The sequence below is a fragment of the Dendrobates tinctorius genome, unplaced genomic scaffold (assembly GCF_039654945.1).
Source record: "Dendrobates tinctorius isolate UK_male_01 unplaced genomic scaffold, ASM3965494v1 ptg000007l, whole genome shotgun sequence".
In the NCBI taxonomy this organism is placed as follows: domain Eukaryota; kingdom Metazoa; phylum Chordata; class Amphibia; order Anura; family Dendrobatidae; genus Dendrobates; species Dendrobates tinctorius.
Window position 1 is genome coordinate 47,142,663 of NW_027361675.1, and position 16,850 is coordinate 47,159,512.

The 16,850-nt window shown below is 45.4% G+C and overlaps 1 protein-coding gene across 4 annotated transcripts in view; it reads right to left on the reverse strand.

Moving 5' to 3' along the window:
• Positions 1-16,850, reverse strand: part of RAD51C (RAD51 paralog C) — a 97,738-nt gene that overhangs the window by 24,064 nt on the left and 56,824 nt on the right. For all 4 annotated transcript variants that reach the window (XM_073574388.1, XM_073574382.1, XM_073574377.1 and 1 more), the window contains exon 7: positions 14,468-14,528. In XM_073574388.1, the coding sequence (XP_073430489.1) occupies positions 14,468-14,528 (61 nt within the window). The remainder of the gene's footprint in view (positions 1-14,467; positions 14,529-16,850) is intronic.

The window sequence follows — 16,850 nt, forward strand, 5'->3', positions numbered from 1 at the left end:
AGTCATTCCTCCGTGGTTTACAGCCGGGCCGGTCGCATTAGCACCGGTCCCGGTTGTAAACTATTTAACCCCTTGAGATGGACTGCGGCGTGGGACTTGACTGTACGGCGGACATTTATGGGATATTGTTGCTTTTTTTTTGGACTTTTTACAGGAGAACGATGGCTTCGAATGGATTGGGAGTGTAATAAAGATGTAAAAAATGTGTGTTTATTTATTTCATTAAAAGTCTTTTGTCTTAATGTGTTTTTTTTAACCCCTTTCAGACTACTGGATTAATAATGGAGAGGTGTCTTATTGACACCTCTCCATTATTAACCAGGCTTAATGTCACCTTACAATAGCAAGGAGACATTAACCCCTTATTACCCCATATGCCACCCACTACAGGGCAATGGGAAGAGAGCGGGTAAGTGATGCGCCTTTTCTGGGGCGGCTGGGGGCAGATTTTTTTTAGTCAGGGGGGTCCAAAAACAATGGTCCCTCTCTAGGCTATTAATATCTGCCCTCAGTCACTGGCTTGCCCTCACTGGTAGAGAAAATTGGGCGGGAGCCCACGCCAGTTTTGCTCCGTGAATTAATCCTTTAATTTAACACCTACAGCTCCAAAAATTAACACACACACACTACTAACATTATTAGTGAGGTGACATATAAAAAAAATAATGGATATGCAATGGTTTACTGTATGTAAACCAAGTCTCATATCCTGTCGGGTTCTGTAATGATTTTACAGATGCCGACAATTGATTTTTCACCTATTCTGCTATTTATATCTCTATGAAATATAAATTATATATACGTGTGTGTGTGTGTGTCAAAACAGCTGACATGTGCCGTGAAAGACGTGGGCTCAGTGCCAGAGCCCACATCAAAGGGAGGGAGTTCGACGTGGGTGTACAATTACGCCCAATGTTGGAAAGGGGTTAATGGCATTGTGGAACAACATTGCTACACAAAATGTGAATTTCTGAGAGTACCTTGCTCCCATTGACTATATAACAGTTCTTCCTGTGCCTTTCCTGGCTAATCAAGTAGAAGTCCTTGGTTATGTGCTTAGTCAACAATTTTCACATTACATAATTACTAAGGCAATGAAGTTATTCCAAGCCGTCCATAAATATAGGATTAAAGGGAACCTGTCACCAGTTTTGGCCGATATAAGTGATGGCCATCATCTTTCAGGGCTGATATACAGCATTCTATAATGCTGTATAAAAGCCCCCAACCAGACCTATAAGAAAAGAAAAATAACTTCTATTATACTCAGCGGCGGGGCGGTCAGGTCAGAGGGGTGTTGCTCTTCTTGGTCCGGTGCCTCCCATCTTCTTGCGATGCCGCCCTCCTGCTTGTTTCGTGTGGATGACACGTCCTTACGTCATCCACACAGACTCCTTGGTACCGTGCTTCTGCGCAGGTGTACTTCTCTGCCTGGTGCTGGGACAGGTCAAAGAGTCCATGCACTTGGGGCAGATATACGGCATTATAGAATGCTGTATATCAGCCCTGAAAAGTGATGGCCATATCTCATATAGGCCAAAACTGGTGACAGGTCCCCTTTAAATTCTTCCAATTCTCTAATGTGTATGGGGACGTCTAACCTTTCAACAATAGTTGCTGGGGGGGGGGGTGGAGATAAATTATAAAGAACTGAAACAGCCCTATAACAGAGCTGAAATAAAAAAAATAAATAAAAAGACTAATAAACAGTTATGTCTAGAAATACGTGGATGGTTAGGCTATGTGCGTATGTTGAGTATTTGCTTGCAGAAATTTGTGCAAGGTTTCTGCATCTCTTGGCAGGAAAAACGCTTCGGCAAAAACACGCGTTTTTGTATGCGTTTTTGTACAGCAATGAAGGCTTTTTTGAGCTAAATAAAGATATTTAATAAAAGTTTTGTGATGTAATTTGTTGGTTCAACACCACCTTTTTCATGCTGATGCAGTATGGCATCAGTGTAATGGGATTAGGGCTTGGTGTCAGCAGCTGTCATTGACACTTAGCTCTAACTCTAGGCTCTAACCAACACACACATTGATAACCAGCCTATGCAGGAGCATTAACAGAGCAAAGGCTGTAACGAGACAGCAACTGTTAATTTTAAGGAAAGAAAAAAATTGTGTTGGCTCCCACGTAATTTTAACAACCAGCAGAGGGAAAGCCGACGGCTGAGGGCTGATGTTAATATTCTGGGAAGGAGCCAATAGCCATAAAGGTTCCCTGGCTATTAATATCAGCTCACAGCTGTTTGCTTAGTATTTACTGGCTAGTTTAGAAGGGGACCCCAGAAAAAAAAATGACGTAGGGTCCCTCTATAAAATCTAACTAACAAAGGCTAGGCAGACCTCTGATGGCTGATATTAATAGCCTAGGAAGGGGCCATGGATATTGGCCTCTCCCAGACTATAAACATCAGCTCTCAGCTGTCCCAGAAAAGGCGCATCTGTAACATGCGCCAAATCTGGCACTTAGCCTCGCTCTTCCCACTTGCCCTGTAGCGATGGAAAATGGGGTTCATATTTATGGGGTTGATGTCACCTTGGTATTGTCAGGTGACATCAAGCCCACAGATTAGTAATGGAGAGGCGTCTATTAGACACCTATCCATTAGTAAGCCCATAGTGATATTGTATAAAAACACAGACACCCAGAATAAAGTTCTTTATTTGAAATAATAGGATTTTGGATGCTTACCGTAAAATCTGTTTCTCAGAGTCTTCATTGGGGGACACAGAAACCGTGGGTGTGTGCTGTGGTCACTAGGAGGTTGACACTATGCATGAAAAAAAATGTTAACTCTGCCTCCGCAGTATACACCCCTCCGACAGGCTGTAGGACAATCAGTTAGTGAAAAAGCAGTAGGAGGAGACATTATCATGTAAGTCAGTCATATAATCATTACAGGTAACAAAATCATGGGAGGGCACTGTGTCCCCCAATGAAGACTCTGAGAAACAGATTTTACGGTAAGCAACCAAAATCCTGTTTTCTCTTTCATCTCATTGGGGGACACAGAAACCGTGGAACGTCCAAAAGCAGTCCCTGGGGTGGGAAAAGACAGAAACTTCCTTCAGGTCGGAGAACTCACCGCTGCCGCCTGCAAGATTTTTCTGCCTAGGCTGGCGTCCGCTGAAGCATAGGTATGGACCTTATAGAATCTTGAAAAGGTATGCACGGACGACCATGCGGCAACCTTGCACAACTGCATGGCTGATGCCTTGTTGTGCACCGCCCATGAGGCGCCCACTGCCCGGATTGAATGGGCCTTGACCCCAGCAGGGGACACCCTGTCCTTCACACGGTAGGCTTCCAGAATTGCCATTCTGATCCAGCGCGCAATTGTTGCCTTAGAGGCTGACAGGCCTCTTCTCACCCCATTGGGGATAACAAAAAGCGAGTCTGCCATCCTGAAGGGAGCGGTCCTGGCCAGATAGACCCTTATCGCCCTGACCAGGTCTAGCTTATTCAAAGAACGCTCCAGAGGATCGGTTGAAGCGGTACAAAATGACGGAATGATTATATCCTCGTTCAGGTGGAAGGCCGATACCACCTTGGGAAGAAAGTTAGGAGGAGGCCGCAAAACAACCTTGTCCTGGTGCATAATTAGGAATGGAGGGCGACAGGACAAAGCCGCTAATTCTGAAACCTGTCTAATAGAGGTGATGGCTACGAGAAATACCACCTTCCAGGACAGCAAAGACATCAGAGCTTCCTGGAGGGGTTCGAAGGGTGAACCTGTCAAGGCTTCCAAGACCAAGTCAAGATCCCATGGAGCCACAGGGGATCTGTAAGGAGGGGCCGCATGTGCCACTCCTTGCAGAAAGGTCCTAACCTGTAAGCGGGAGGCCAAATTCCTTTGAAAAAGAATAGAGAGAGCAGATACCTGGCCTTTCAAGAAACTTAGGGTCAGCCTGGAGAAAAGCTAGGACAGATGGCAGGGAACAGAGCATAGGTGTGATGTGATTAGACTCACACCAGCCAAAATGATAATAGACCCTGGAAGAGGATGGCCTCCTAGCCTGGATCATTGTGTTAATGACTCTGAAATGGTCCGAAAATCCTGGGATTAATGGTCCGAAATCCCGCTGCTCTCAGTATCATGGTTTCAACAGCCATGCCGTCCAATTGAGCAACCAAGAATTCGGGTGGTAAAACGGCCCCTGAGCCAGGAGATCTGGTCTGTCGGGGAGTCTCCAGGGGGTGCCTGCGAAAAGATTGATAATTTCTGCGAACCAGGCCCTCCTGGGCCAGTACAGGGCGATCAATATGACCGGCACCCCTTCCGCCTTGATCATTTTTACCAGTCTGGGCAGGAGAGGAAGGGGAGGGAACAGGTAAGGGAGTCTGAACTGTATCCAGGGAATGACCAGCACGTCGACCCCTACTGCTACAGGATTGCGGTATCTTCAGACAAACTGTTGGACCCTTCTGATCTGTTGCGATGCCAGGAGGTCCACGTCTGGAGCCCCCCATAGCTGGCATATCTGACGGAACACGTCCTGGTGTAAGGACCATTCTCCTGCCGCGAGCCCCAAGTCGGTGGCCGTGTTGTCTGTGCTGGGAATGAAAGCTGCCGAAATTGCGGTTTCTGCCCAGTCGAAGATTCTGGATACCTCAGCCAGTGCCCTGGGACTTCTGGTTCCCCCTTGTTGATTGATGTATGCCACCGTCGCGGCATTGTCCGTTTGAATCCGGACTGGCTGGTTGTTGAGGTATCTTTCCAAATGTAGAAGTGCTAGGAAGACCGCCCTCAGTTCTAGAAAGTTGATTGATAGTGAGGATTCTTGCCTCGACCATCTTCCCTGGACCGTCAGGTGACAGAATACCGCACCCCAGCCCAGGGGACTGGCATCTGTAGTTACTACCTGCCAGTGGACAGTGGGAAAAGGCCGTCCCAGATGAACGAGGGTGGAGGTCAGCCACCACTTGAGGGACTCCCTGGTCTGAATGGAAGGGAGGAAGGGGCGATCCAGCAAAGAGATGGACCTGTCCCACTGAAGGAGGATATTCCTCTGTAGTATCCTGGAATGGAACAGGGCAAAGGGTATTGCCTCTGAAGCTGCCACCATCCTTCTCAGGACTCTCATGGCAGCGCGAAAGGATAGAAGCCGGAATTTCAACAGAGAGCGAATTCCCTGCTGGAGGGTAATCCACTTTCTTTCTGAGAGAAAGACCCTCGAGCAGCGGGTGTTGATTACCATTCCTAAGAATTCTAAGCGTTGTGTTGGCGTTAGGTGAGATTTCTCCCTGTTTATGATCCAACCAAACCGGGACAGCGTGTTTAAAACTACCACTAGATTTTTCTGGGCCTGAGCGAAGGAGGGCGACTTGTCGAGATATGGTACCAATATTATGCCTCTGACCCTTAATATAGCTACCATCGCTGCCATAATCTTTGTGAAAATTCTGGGGGCTATTGCCAGCCCAAATGGCAGGGCCACAAACTGGAAATGCTGCTTTTGGACAGTAAAACGCAGAAACATCTGATGTCCTTGAAAAATGGGGACATGTAGATAGGTGTCCCGGATATCTATGGAAATAGGAATTCCTGATTCTCCATAGCCGTAATTACCGACCGAATCGATTCCATCCTGAAATGGCGTAAGCGGACCAATCTTGTTTAGCCTTTTGAGGTCTAGTATGGGACGAACTGAGCTATCCATTTTTGGTATCACAAACAGGTTTGAGTAAAAACAGGCAAAACGTTCCTGCTCGGCAACGGGGACGATTACTCCTGCGTTGAGGAGAGAGTCGATTGCCGCAGAAAACCTTGAGCCCTAGCAGCGTCCTTTGGTGGTTGCGATAGAAAGAAGCGATCTCGCGGAAGCACGTTGAAGTCTATCTTGCATCCTGTCGATACTACCTCCTTTACCCAGATATCCTCTACTGAACTCCGCCAGATATTTCTGAAGAGGAGAAGGCGGCCTAGTCTGGGAGAGGTACTGGAAAGGGAGTTGGACTCCCTGCTGGCGTCAGGCTGAAGTGGCTCTGCCCGGCCCTGACATGGTAGTTCTGCTGTTGGAACTGCGGGAATGCCATGAAGGGGTGGCCCAAAAGGATACCTTCCTCCTATCTCTCGGTGCTTGCGACCTCTGTGGGCCCTGAGCATAAGTGCCTGTCGCTGGGGTACGGCAAAAGGGCTGAGCCCTACATTTGAAAACATATCGAGGAGGCATGGCCTGAGGGAGAAGTAAGCGTGTACCCCCTTGCATCCTTAATGATTTGATCTAACATTGACCCAAAGAGCCGAATGCCCTGAAATGGCAGATTGGTCAGTGATTTCTCTGAGGACAAATCAGCCTGCCAAGCCTTTAGCCAGACCGTCCGCCGGACAGCTACCACGTTACTGGATGCTTGAGCTGCGCAAGACACGGCATCCAGGGCTGCTGATACCATATACCTTCCGGCATGGGAGATTTGATCTGCGAATTCTGCCAGTTGCGCTGGTGGTGCCCCGGCCATTATGCCCTGTCTAAGCCGTTTGGCCCATTCTGTAACAGACTTAGCTACCCAAGCTGAGGTGAAGGCTGGACACAATGTGGCGGCTGTTGCCTCAAGGCAGATTTTGCCAGGGATTCTATCCTCCTATCATTGGGATCCTTTAGGGCTGCCCCACTGGAGGGTGGGAGGACTGTATTGGTAGCGAGTCTGGACACTGGTGGATCCACCGAAGGGGAGGCGGTCCAGTTGGCGGTGAGATCTGGAGGGAAGGGATACGACCTCCTCTCTGAAATCGCCTGGTTGTGTTTTCCCTTTCCCTGGCCAACACTTCCTCAAAATCCTTGTGGGAGGTGAAAACCCTAGAGGGGGACCTATGGCGCTTAAATGAAAAAGCCTGATCATTAGGTTTTGATGTGGCGACCTCAATGTTAAAAGGTCTCATTGACTGTGGCAATGAGGCCCTGAACCATATCCTTGACCTGGGACTGTTCCGGCCCGTACTCAGAACCCTCCTCTGAGTGTGTCTCTGATAATGCCTCGCCTGATTCCGGGGATGAGGACCGGGAGGAGGCAGACAGCCAGAGGAATTCTGGCGGTGAGACCGAGTGAGAAGGGAACCTGGGTTGATGGTCCTGTCTAAACCTTTTACGGTCTCTAGAAGGCCCGAAAGGAGGCTCCTTTGGTGCTCCTATGTCCACTGGAGCCTGAAGTGGCAATCTGTTAAGCGCCGTTACCAAGGTCTCTGGTACCCTGGTAAGGTCGGCCACGGACTTGGATAAGGAAGAGGCCCATCCTGGACACTCGCTGTGTCCCGTGGCGATGCATGGCCCCTGGGCGGCAGGCAAGGTGCTTCCTCCTGCTCCAGGGGTAATGTGGGAGCTCTGATAGGCAAAACGGGGGGCTACACCTGCTCTCTATTGTAGGTGACACCGTAGGTCTACTGCAATCTGAGCAGAGTGGCGAGGACTGACTTGAAGGAGGCCTGACATTGCATTTGGTACATACAAAATATTTGACCAAGGTCACTGAAGCGGATGAAGAGGAGCGGGACTGCTCTCCCTTGGGCATACTGACAGGTTTTACCTGGTGCCGACCATCGGGGGTAAAAAGCGGAGTGAGGGAGCAACCTGTAGTGCAGTACTCACATACCCACAACCTGTGTGCCCGCCGCAGCTGCCACCTGAAGGCTGATGAGGGGGAGAGAGCGAGGTGAACAACCCTGCCAGAAACCTTATGAAATCCCCGCCCGGAAGCGGTGGGCGGGGCCCTGCTCTGGCCTCCTGGAGCACCAAGATGGTGCTGGTACAGGAAGAGGAAGACGGGGGGCGGAGTCTGCCGGAAGCCGGAATCTAGCGTCGGCCTTGCTGGGCTCCTGCTGGAGCCCAGGGCCATAACACCGCCACGGGAGGAGGCTGGAACCGTGCTGCACCGAGTGCTTGAAAGTAAGTGTTGGCTCTTAACATAAGTATAGAGCCCTGGGCTGTAAGCCCGAGTGCGGATTACAGCGGTCACATTCAGTCAGAGCGGCTGGTAAGTGGGTTACACAAAGCTGCAGCCTCTTACCTCCAGTTCACCCAGTAACAGGGGTCGGTTATCTGTATGAAAAGATTGCTGTCCCAAACCTTATCTGCAGGGCGTCTCTCTCGATCATCAGGCTCTGGTGGGCGACTGATGGGAGACGAAGGTCAGGACCAGGAGCTGCCACCTGAACACAAGTCCTGTGTTAGGGGATAGGGTCCTGCCCGTGGGATTCATGAGGATACGGGGTGGCAGTACACACCATACTCATGATCCCGGTGTGGGAGTACAGATGTAGCAGCTCTACTCTGTATCTCTCCATGGTTACCTGAAAAGGTACGATACACATTGAGGTAGGCATGGGTCTGCAAGAGACCCCTGTCCACCTCCTGCTGACACCAAGCAAAACGGATTGTCCTACAGCCTGTCAGAGGGGTGTATACTGCGGAGGCGGAATTAACATTTTTTTCATGCATAGTGTCAACCTCCTAGTGACAGCAGCACACACCCACGGTTTCTGTGTCCCCCAATGAGACGAAAGAAAATGACACAGACTCCTTTAATGAATCTTAATTAAACTATACTTACCAAACGCCTAATCCACCGAAGCCAAAATCTCTTGCAACAAAAATAAAATAATAAGCCACAATAATCCTCACCTGTCTGCAGAAAAGGTAACCCATAATGACACACAACGATCTTGATGACTTTGAGAGCAGTCACTGAGGTAATCGCTCCTGCAGTGTATCACTGTTCTGCAGTGAAAGAGGTCACCGGAGTTCATCAGCTGATAAGTTCCAGTGATCTCCTTTATGGCACCACTGCAGAGTGAGAAAGTTCTCACGCAGCTGTGCCGTAAGTGAGAGCACCAGAGCTGATCAGCTGATGAACTCTGGTGAACTTTCTCACAGCAGCTCAGTGATACACTGACAGGAGATAATCGCTCCCACAGTGTACCGCCTATGGCCTGGTAGAGCAGTCACATCTCCGGATGTGACTGTTCTACATGTTATATCGCCATGGGACACTCGGGATTCCGTGGACTAGGGCGGACAGGTGAGTATATGTTGGTTTATTATTTTGAGTATAATGGGTTTTTCTTTGAATGTGTATGTAATTATTTAACTTTTTTTTTTCAACTGTGAGACTATGTCTCCCATCAGCGGCGCCTGCTGTCACTATTATCAGTGATAGCAGACGTAGCCCGATGGGAGCAGTAATCTTATCAGCCCACGCCTGCTGACCTACGGTAAGCTGTTTACCGCAGGTCACGGCTGCGGGTCGCAGTCACGGCTGCAGGATCACGCTGACATCTGACAGCATGAACCCACAGTGCTCTAACCAACGGTCTTACCCGTGGTAGCGTTACAGCCTATAAGAAAAACCGCATCGGTGTTTCCCATGCTGTCACACAGATGACAGCGTGGGAAACACCATAAGAAGCTGGTAAACGCTAAACAAAAACTCATCAAATCGGCAAACATTTGTATACCTGCGTTTTTGCTGTGGATTTGACTGACTCAACTGAAGTCAATGGGTGAAAAACGCTGCAGAAACACAAAGCATTGGCATGCTGCAGAAAAAAACGCACTGCAAATACTTAAGGAAATTTACAGATTATGTGCACAACCCTTCAGGATTGTCATTGAATTAGCTTGCATAAGGATTCCATAGTGTTTTTGGCCCATTTCCGCATGGAACAAACACAGCGAAAATGCATTATGTGCACATAGCCTTACACAAGATTTGTAATTTTAGCTGTTTACCAAAACATATGCAAAACACAGTTATATAACCAATATGGGCTTAAAGTGCAGCTTGAATTTGAGGTTTTTCGCATACTTCGGTAATTGGAGTAAGGGTTTAGGGATTACAGCTTTTTAAACCCTTACCGATATCGGGCATAATAGTATGCCGATGTCAGACTCCCTCCATTTGATGTGGGCTCTGGCATAGTTTTGAACAGCTGACACTTGCCTGTAACAGCCGCAGATGGAATCGCGATCCACTTGCAGCTGTTAACCTGTTAAATGGAAATCCCGCCCATCGGTGACCCCGTCACGTGATCGCGGGTCACCGATGGGTTGGCATGACAACCAGAGGTCTCCAGCAGACCTCTATGGTTGTCAATGTCGGATTGCTATCAGCGCCTCCCGGTGGTCGGCGCATAATTCTTCTTTCTGGAGTGTGCTGTCTTTCCTCTCTTCAGCAAAGTAAATGAATACAAACACAGAAATGAAGAAACATTTTGGTAAAAAGATGGTGCAAATGATTATACATAGTGCATGAGTAAGGTAAGGAAGGGTTCACATCTGCATTTTGGAATTTCTTTTGTTTGTTCCTGTACAGGAAAAGGAAAATAGAATTTATGTCCAAAATGAATCAGTTGCAAACGGAAGCAGATGGATCCTCTTGATTATTATAGTCTTCATTTGACTTTGACATTAAATCTATACCAGGAATGTAGTTGTGTTGTTGCTTTTGTATTGTTCTTAAATGTGTTTAATCTTTTCGGGTGTTTTTATATGTCATTCAGTTAATATATTTATCCTTTTTTTTGCATAATTCTTCTTTCTGGAGTGCGCTACTTCCATGCATTTGCCTTTCCTCTCTCCAGCATATATCTCTTTAAGCATGGTGCAGCACCTGTTTACAATTTACTCATGTCCATTCATGTAGTGCACCCGTCACCCTTGTAGTTCCCGTTTTCATTTACTAATCACTATGGATCTTTGTACATATACAGTCATGAACCTATGTAAAATCTTATATTTGCTCTGCGTACCATCAGTTTGTCATTCACAGCCAACCATCTCTCCGTTGATGGAGATTGATATTGCAACCATAATCTGGTACATCACCCTTTTTGAAAGGTTTCCTTACTTGATATTAACTGATTCAGCACATGACATACATGTACATCACACGTCAGGTACGTATGTAGGGTAGGGGCTCAGAAGCTGATCTTGCTCCATACATGGCAGGTTGAAAGATATGTTCCACAGCCAAAACCTGCCTCTAACAGCAGCGATTGGCACCAGCTCTGGTTGCTGCTATTCAGCCACTGAGATGACACTGTCAATATTTGACAGACATTTAAGCGATTCATTCCTGAGGTGGGGGTCTCTGAAAGGGAACCTGTCAGCAGGATTGTGCAGAGTAAACTACAGACAGTGTCAGGTCGGTGCCGTTATACTGAATAAAATGATACCTGGGCTGATGAAATCCGTCTTGTGGTTGTTGTTTAATCTTTATTTGTAGTTTTCAGTTAATGAAATTCTCGTGCTCTGGGGCGGGCCTGTGAGGGGTCTTTATGTGGTGCTCTGCTTACATATTCATCTGTATGGGCTTATGATAGGTGGTGGCGCCTATGTTGAAGAAAGGTATGCATATTTTCGTTTTACTTAGACATATATTTTTGTTTAAGAACTTTAAAAAAAAAAAAAAAAAAAAAAATGGCGCCAGTGGCCACACCTGCGCAGTGGCATCTATAGCGTTCAGATAGATGCTACTGCACAGGCGCCATTTTGGTAGAGAGAAAAAACAAAGCATTTTCTTAAACAAAACTATATGGGTAAGTTCACACTAGGCATTTTTTCAGTGTTTTTTTCTGCAGCAAAACCTGATCTCTTGGCAGAAAGAATCTGTAGGAAAAAAACTTTTTCCTTGGTTTTTCTTGCGATTTTTGCTGTTTTTTTTGTGCGGTTTAGGCATGCCAGATCTGTCTCTTGTGCATGCTGATAAAGTTTAGTGTTGGAAAAAAAAAGTTCTATTCTACAGAATCAGGTTTTGGCACAAAAAAAAAAAAACAGAAAAACCTGATACCTACATTTTGGTGCGTTTTTTCACCACCCATTCAATTCAATGGGTCAAAAAAGCTGAAAGAAGTGACATGCTCCATTATGCAAAAAAATAAGCAAAGCACAAAATACTGATGAGAAAAAAACAAGCTGTGTGCATGAGATTTCTGAAAGCTCATAGACTTTGTTGGTAGTGTAAAACGCAGCTGAAAATTTGGATAAAAACGCATAAAAAAATACAAAAATGCTTAGTGTGAACTTACCCTAAGTCTAAATAAAACAAAAACATGCATATAATCCCCCGTATCATGCTGACTGATAAATGTGAAACAACATTAAATTCAGTATGTAAATTAGGAGGCAGATCAGTGAGGGATCAGTGACCTGTTATAAGCCATAATTATGAATATACAGTTAGGTCCATATATATTTGGACAGAGACAACATTTTTCTAATTTTGGTTCTAGACAATACCACAATGAATTTTAAACAAAACAATTCAGATGCAGTTGAAACTCAGACAGTTCAGACATTCAGCTTTCATTTGAGGGTATCCACATTAAAATTGGATGAAGGGTTTTAGGAGTTTCAGCTCCTTAACATATGCCACCCTGTTTTTACAGGGACCAAAAGTAATTGGACAATTTACTCCAAGGCTATTTCATGGACAGGTGTGGGCAATCCCTTCGTTATGTCATTCTCAATTAAGCAGATAAAAGGCCTGGAGTTGATTTGAGGTGTGATGCTTGCATTTGGAAGGTTTTGCTGTGAAGGAAACATGCGGTCAAAGGAGCTCTCCATGCAGGTGAAACAAGCCATCCTTAAGCTGCAAAAACAGAAAAACCTGGTACATCCTGAGAAAGAAAGCAAGCACTGGTGAACTCATCAATGCAAAAAGACCTGGGCGCCCACAGAAGACAACAGTGGTGGATGATCGCAGAATAGTCTCCATAGTGACGAGAAACCCCTTCACAACAGCCAACCAAGTGAACAACACTCTCCAGGAGGTAGGCGTATCAATATCCAATTCTACCATAAAGAGAAGACTACATGAAAGTAAATACAGAGGGTTCACTGCACGGTGCAAGCCACTCATAAGCATCAAGAATAAAAAGGACAGACTGGACTTTGCTAAAATAAAAACATCTAAAAAAGCCAGCACAGTTCTGGAAGAACATTCTTTGGACAGATGAAACCAAGATCAACCTCTACCAGAATGATGGAAAGAGAAAAGTATGGCGAAGGCGTGATACAGCTCATGATCCCAAGCATACCACATCATCTGTAAAACACGGCGGAGGCAGTGTGATGGCTTGGGCATGCATGGCTGCCAGTGGCACTGAGTCACTAGTGTTTATTGATGATGTGACACAGGACAGAAGCAGCCGAATTAATTCTGAAGTATTCAGAGCCATACTGTGTGCTCAGATCCAGCCAAATGCAGCCAAACTGATTGGTCGTCGTTTCATACTACAGATGGACAATAACCCAAAACATAAAGCCAAAGCAACCCAGGAGTTTATTAAAGCAAAGAAGTGGAATATTCTTGAATGGCCAAGTCAGTCACCTGATTTCAACCCAATTGAGCATGCATTTCACTTGTTAAAGACTAAACCAGACAGAAAGGCCCACAAACAAACAGCAACTGAAAACCACCGCAGTGAAGACCTGGCAGAGTATCAAAAAGGAGGAAACAAAGCGTCTGGTGATGTCCATGAGTTCAAGACTTCAGGCAGTCATTGCCAACAAAGGGTTTTCAACCAAGTACTAGAAATGAACATTTTATTTACAATTATTTGATCTGTCCAATTACTTTTGGTCCCTTTAAAAACAGGGTGGCACATGTTAAGGAGCTGAAACTCCTAAACCCTTCATCCAATTTTAATGTGGATACCCTCAAATGAAAGCTGAATGTCTGAACTGTCTGAGCTTCAACTGCATCTGAATTGTTTTGTTTAAAATTCATTGTGGTAAGGTCTAGAACCAAAATTAGAAAAATGTTGTCTCTGTCCAAATATATATGGACCTAACTGTATAAGCAGAGCACCACATGAAGACCCCCACAGGCTGCCCCGGAGCACAAGAATCTTATTAACTGAAAACTACAAATACAGGTTACACAACAACCACAAGAAGGATTTCATTACCCCAGGTATCATTTTAAACAGTAAAACTGTGCCAACCTGACTCTGCCTGTAGGTTATTGTGCACAATCCTGCTGGCAGGTTCACTTAAAGGTGCCCTTTGGCACCTCAAGGTGCAATTGCAAATCTCTGAAATGTTTCCATGACAGCCAGGGGCCTACGGAAAGCCCTTGTCAACTCCATCTTGCTACTACTATGAAGATCAGTATATGAGTGGGCTTCAAATGAGATTTTCACTATATGCTGTGACATTAAAGCAGGAATGACTTTGTCCTGCATGAGAATCCACACAGAATGATGCAAGTGCTTATAGAAAGTCTACACAATAGTGTTCGCACCCTTTCATAACCGACACAGTGTTGACCATTCCTATACTGCTGCATTTAGTCCCATTCAGTGATGACGTTATGTCTTCACTATATACTGCAAAAAAAACCCCTGTAAAATATGTAAATTATGAAAAAATATACTGTATGACTAAAGCAGCCTGAACCATAGCTCCATAAATCTGATCTCCACTGAGGAGTTATAGCTAGCACATATAATGTACGTCAAAGTCTGACCTCTGCAATCTTTCCCAGTGAAGAAGGATACGGTTGTTAGCTGCATGACCCCAGCTCTCACCTGCAGAAGAAGCATATTGCAAAAGAAAAACATCATAAAAAGACTTATCAAACGTTGCAATGAATCTTAGTTACTTAATGGTTATTATAAAGGAAAGTACAGTAATCCCCCTTTCTTCTGGACTACAAGATGTACATTTAGAAAGTATAGGTGTTCTAGCTCTGGGGGGCCCAGCAGTGTCAGATCCCATGACCGCGCCATTACCGACTGTGCAGAATGCTGATAGTATAGCTGCTTGTCAGGGTGTGTGCACATTATGGAACATGTGTGTGGCGAGTGGTGCCACCAAAGTTGAAAACACTGTGGCTGAACTAAAACGGGCCTGGGGGGACATTGAAGAACTGTGTTGTGTCCCCAAAAGACAGGGACCATAATCAGCAGAAGATATAAGGAGATTTTGCATATGACAAAAGCAGGAGAGCACCAGTATGAGGCATCATCACAGGTGTGTACTTGTAAAAGGAGGAATTAAATAAATATGACGGGCACAGATAAGGGCCAATATGTCTCTGAGGCAGTGCAGCTCTCTGCACGCCTCTACTGGAGTGTATGGACACTGCAAGGCCCTGATCTATACCCGTCATATTTATTTCATTTGTTCCTTTATAAGTACACTCCCCTGATGATCCCTCGCTTTAGAGGCTGAAACACGTAGGGAGGGACTTAAGGGTATTTCTTCTTCTTCCAGATATAGGTTCTATACTTGGGTACTGCCCTTGTTAGGGTGGGAGTCACTACATGGGGCACGACAGGACATATCAGTTAATCAGCATCTATCCCTAGCCTCATTTTCCTGTCGCTTAGTTGGGTCATCTCTACTGCAGCGAATGGGTGAGACGTAACCTTCAGTATGCGGCACTGCCACTCCCGGGCACCCTATCAGCATATCACCATTTTATTACCAGTCATTTTTGCATTTGTGTAGTTTTGCCTCTGTCTGAGCATAGCTGTCTGAGCATAGTTCTTTGATTATTGTTAAAAGTCAAGGTTTATTGATGCAATTTGCATTGATACAGCCCTTACACTGGTGTTCTCCTGCTTTTTGTCTATCTGAGAGAGTATTTGGTGCCACCATGAATGGTGAGGACCTATTGCTTGTATAGAGATTTTGCATATAAGTGAGGGGTATTATACAAAAGTAAAAATGGGTAGCAAAATATCTATGTAAGCTCTAAAGTGAGTCAAGATTTGTGTCTTTATAATGGACTGTAATACTATGCAGGAAATTTACTATAAATGGCTAGCTCATTACACAGTAGGACCCTGTTTGTGTAATACTGTCCAATTTGCACAAACTATCTATTTGTGAATTACAGACTATACAATGGACTGGTAAGTGCTATAGGTGTGGTAGAGCACTTAGCAAGTCTCTGCCTCCGAAAATTGATTCCCGAACCAGCACCAGGCTCTCTAGCTTGATTGATAGCTCAATGTTTGTGTAATGGCAGGTACCAGGCAAAGAAATCAGACAGTGAGCTGTCAATCAAGCTAACAAGGCTGAGAAACAATAAGGGATGACAGTGTTCCAGAAAGGCTCTGTCACTCCCATAGCACCTAACACCTCATTTGCATGTAAATGAAAATGCTAAGTAGTCAGCCATGCAGCAACAGATATAAGATATAAAGGTGTCAAGGGAATTACATTTCAAAGATGGTTGATAATCATTTGCATAACAAAGACATACACATAAAAAGAAGTGGAAATCAGACAAAATTAGTTTTGAAATTCAGTATAACAAGAAGATTAATATGCCTTTTTTTCTTACTGAATATTGGTGTAGTCAGCTCAAGGCAACCAGTGCTTTTATAATTAAAAGATTTCCACTCTTGGCAAATTAAATAAGAGACTCAAGACTAATGGTTCCTGTGGGGATTGTGCCTTCTACCTAGTCAATACAGTGTCATTCAGTGAGTAAGTAAGGAAACCCCTGAGGCCACGGTGACTGTGAATGTACTGCGAATAACTATGTTCTGCAGAGACTTGCCTATCTGTCTAAAATATATTGGCAAATGTAAGCACTTTACAAAGAAGGTCACATGCATGACAATGTCAGTATCATGAATAACCAAGCTTTATGGAAGGCGGTGGATGTACTTTCGGTCAGTGAGCTGCCGTGTGCTCAAGACACAGCATATGGCTCCAATAATAACTGGAGTGTCTGCACACACTAGTGTACTGATGGACCATGTGAAAATGCACTGACAGCATGGTTCAGACTAGTGCAAGTAAATGTAGGCAACTCCTAGAACCTGCAGTATGTGCAGGAACACAGAGCCAGTCATATCTGCAATATGCAGTTTTCCGTTATTATTTTTGTATCT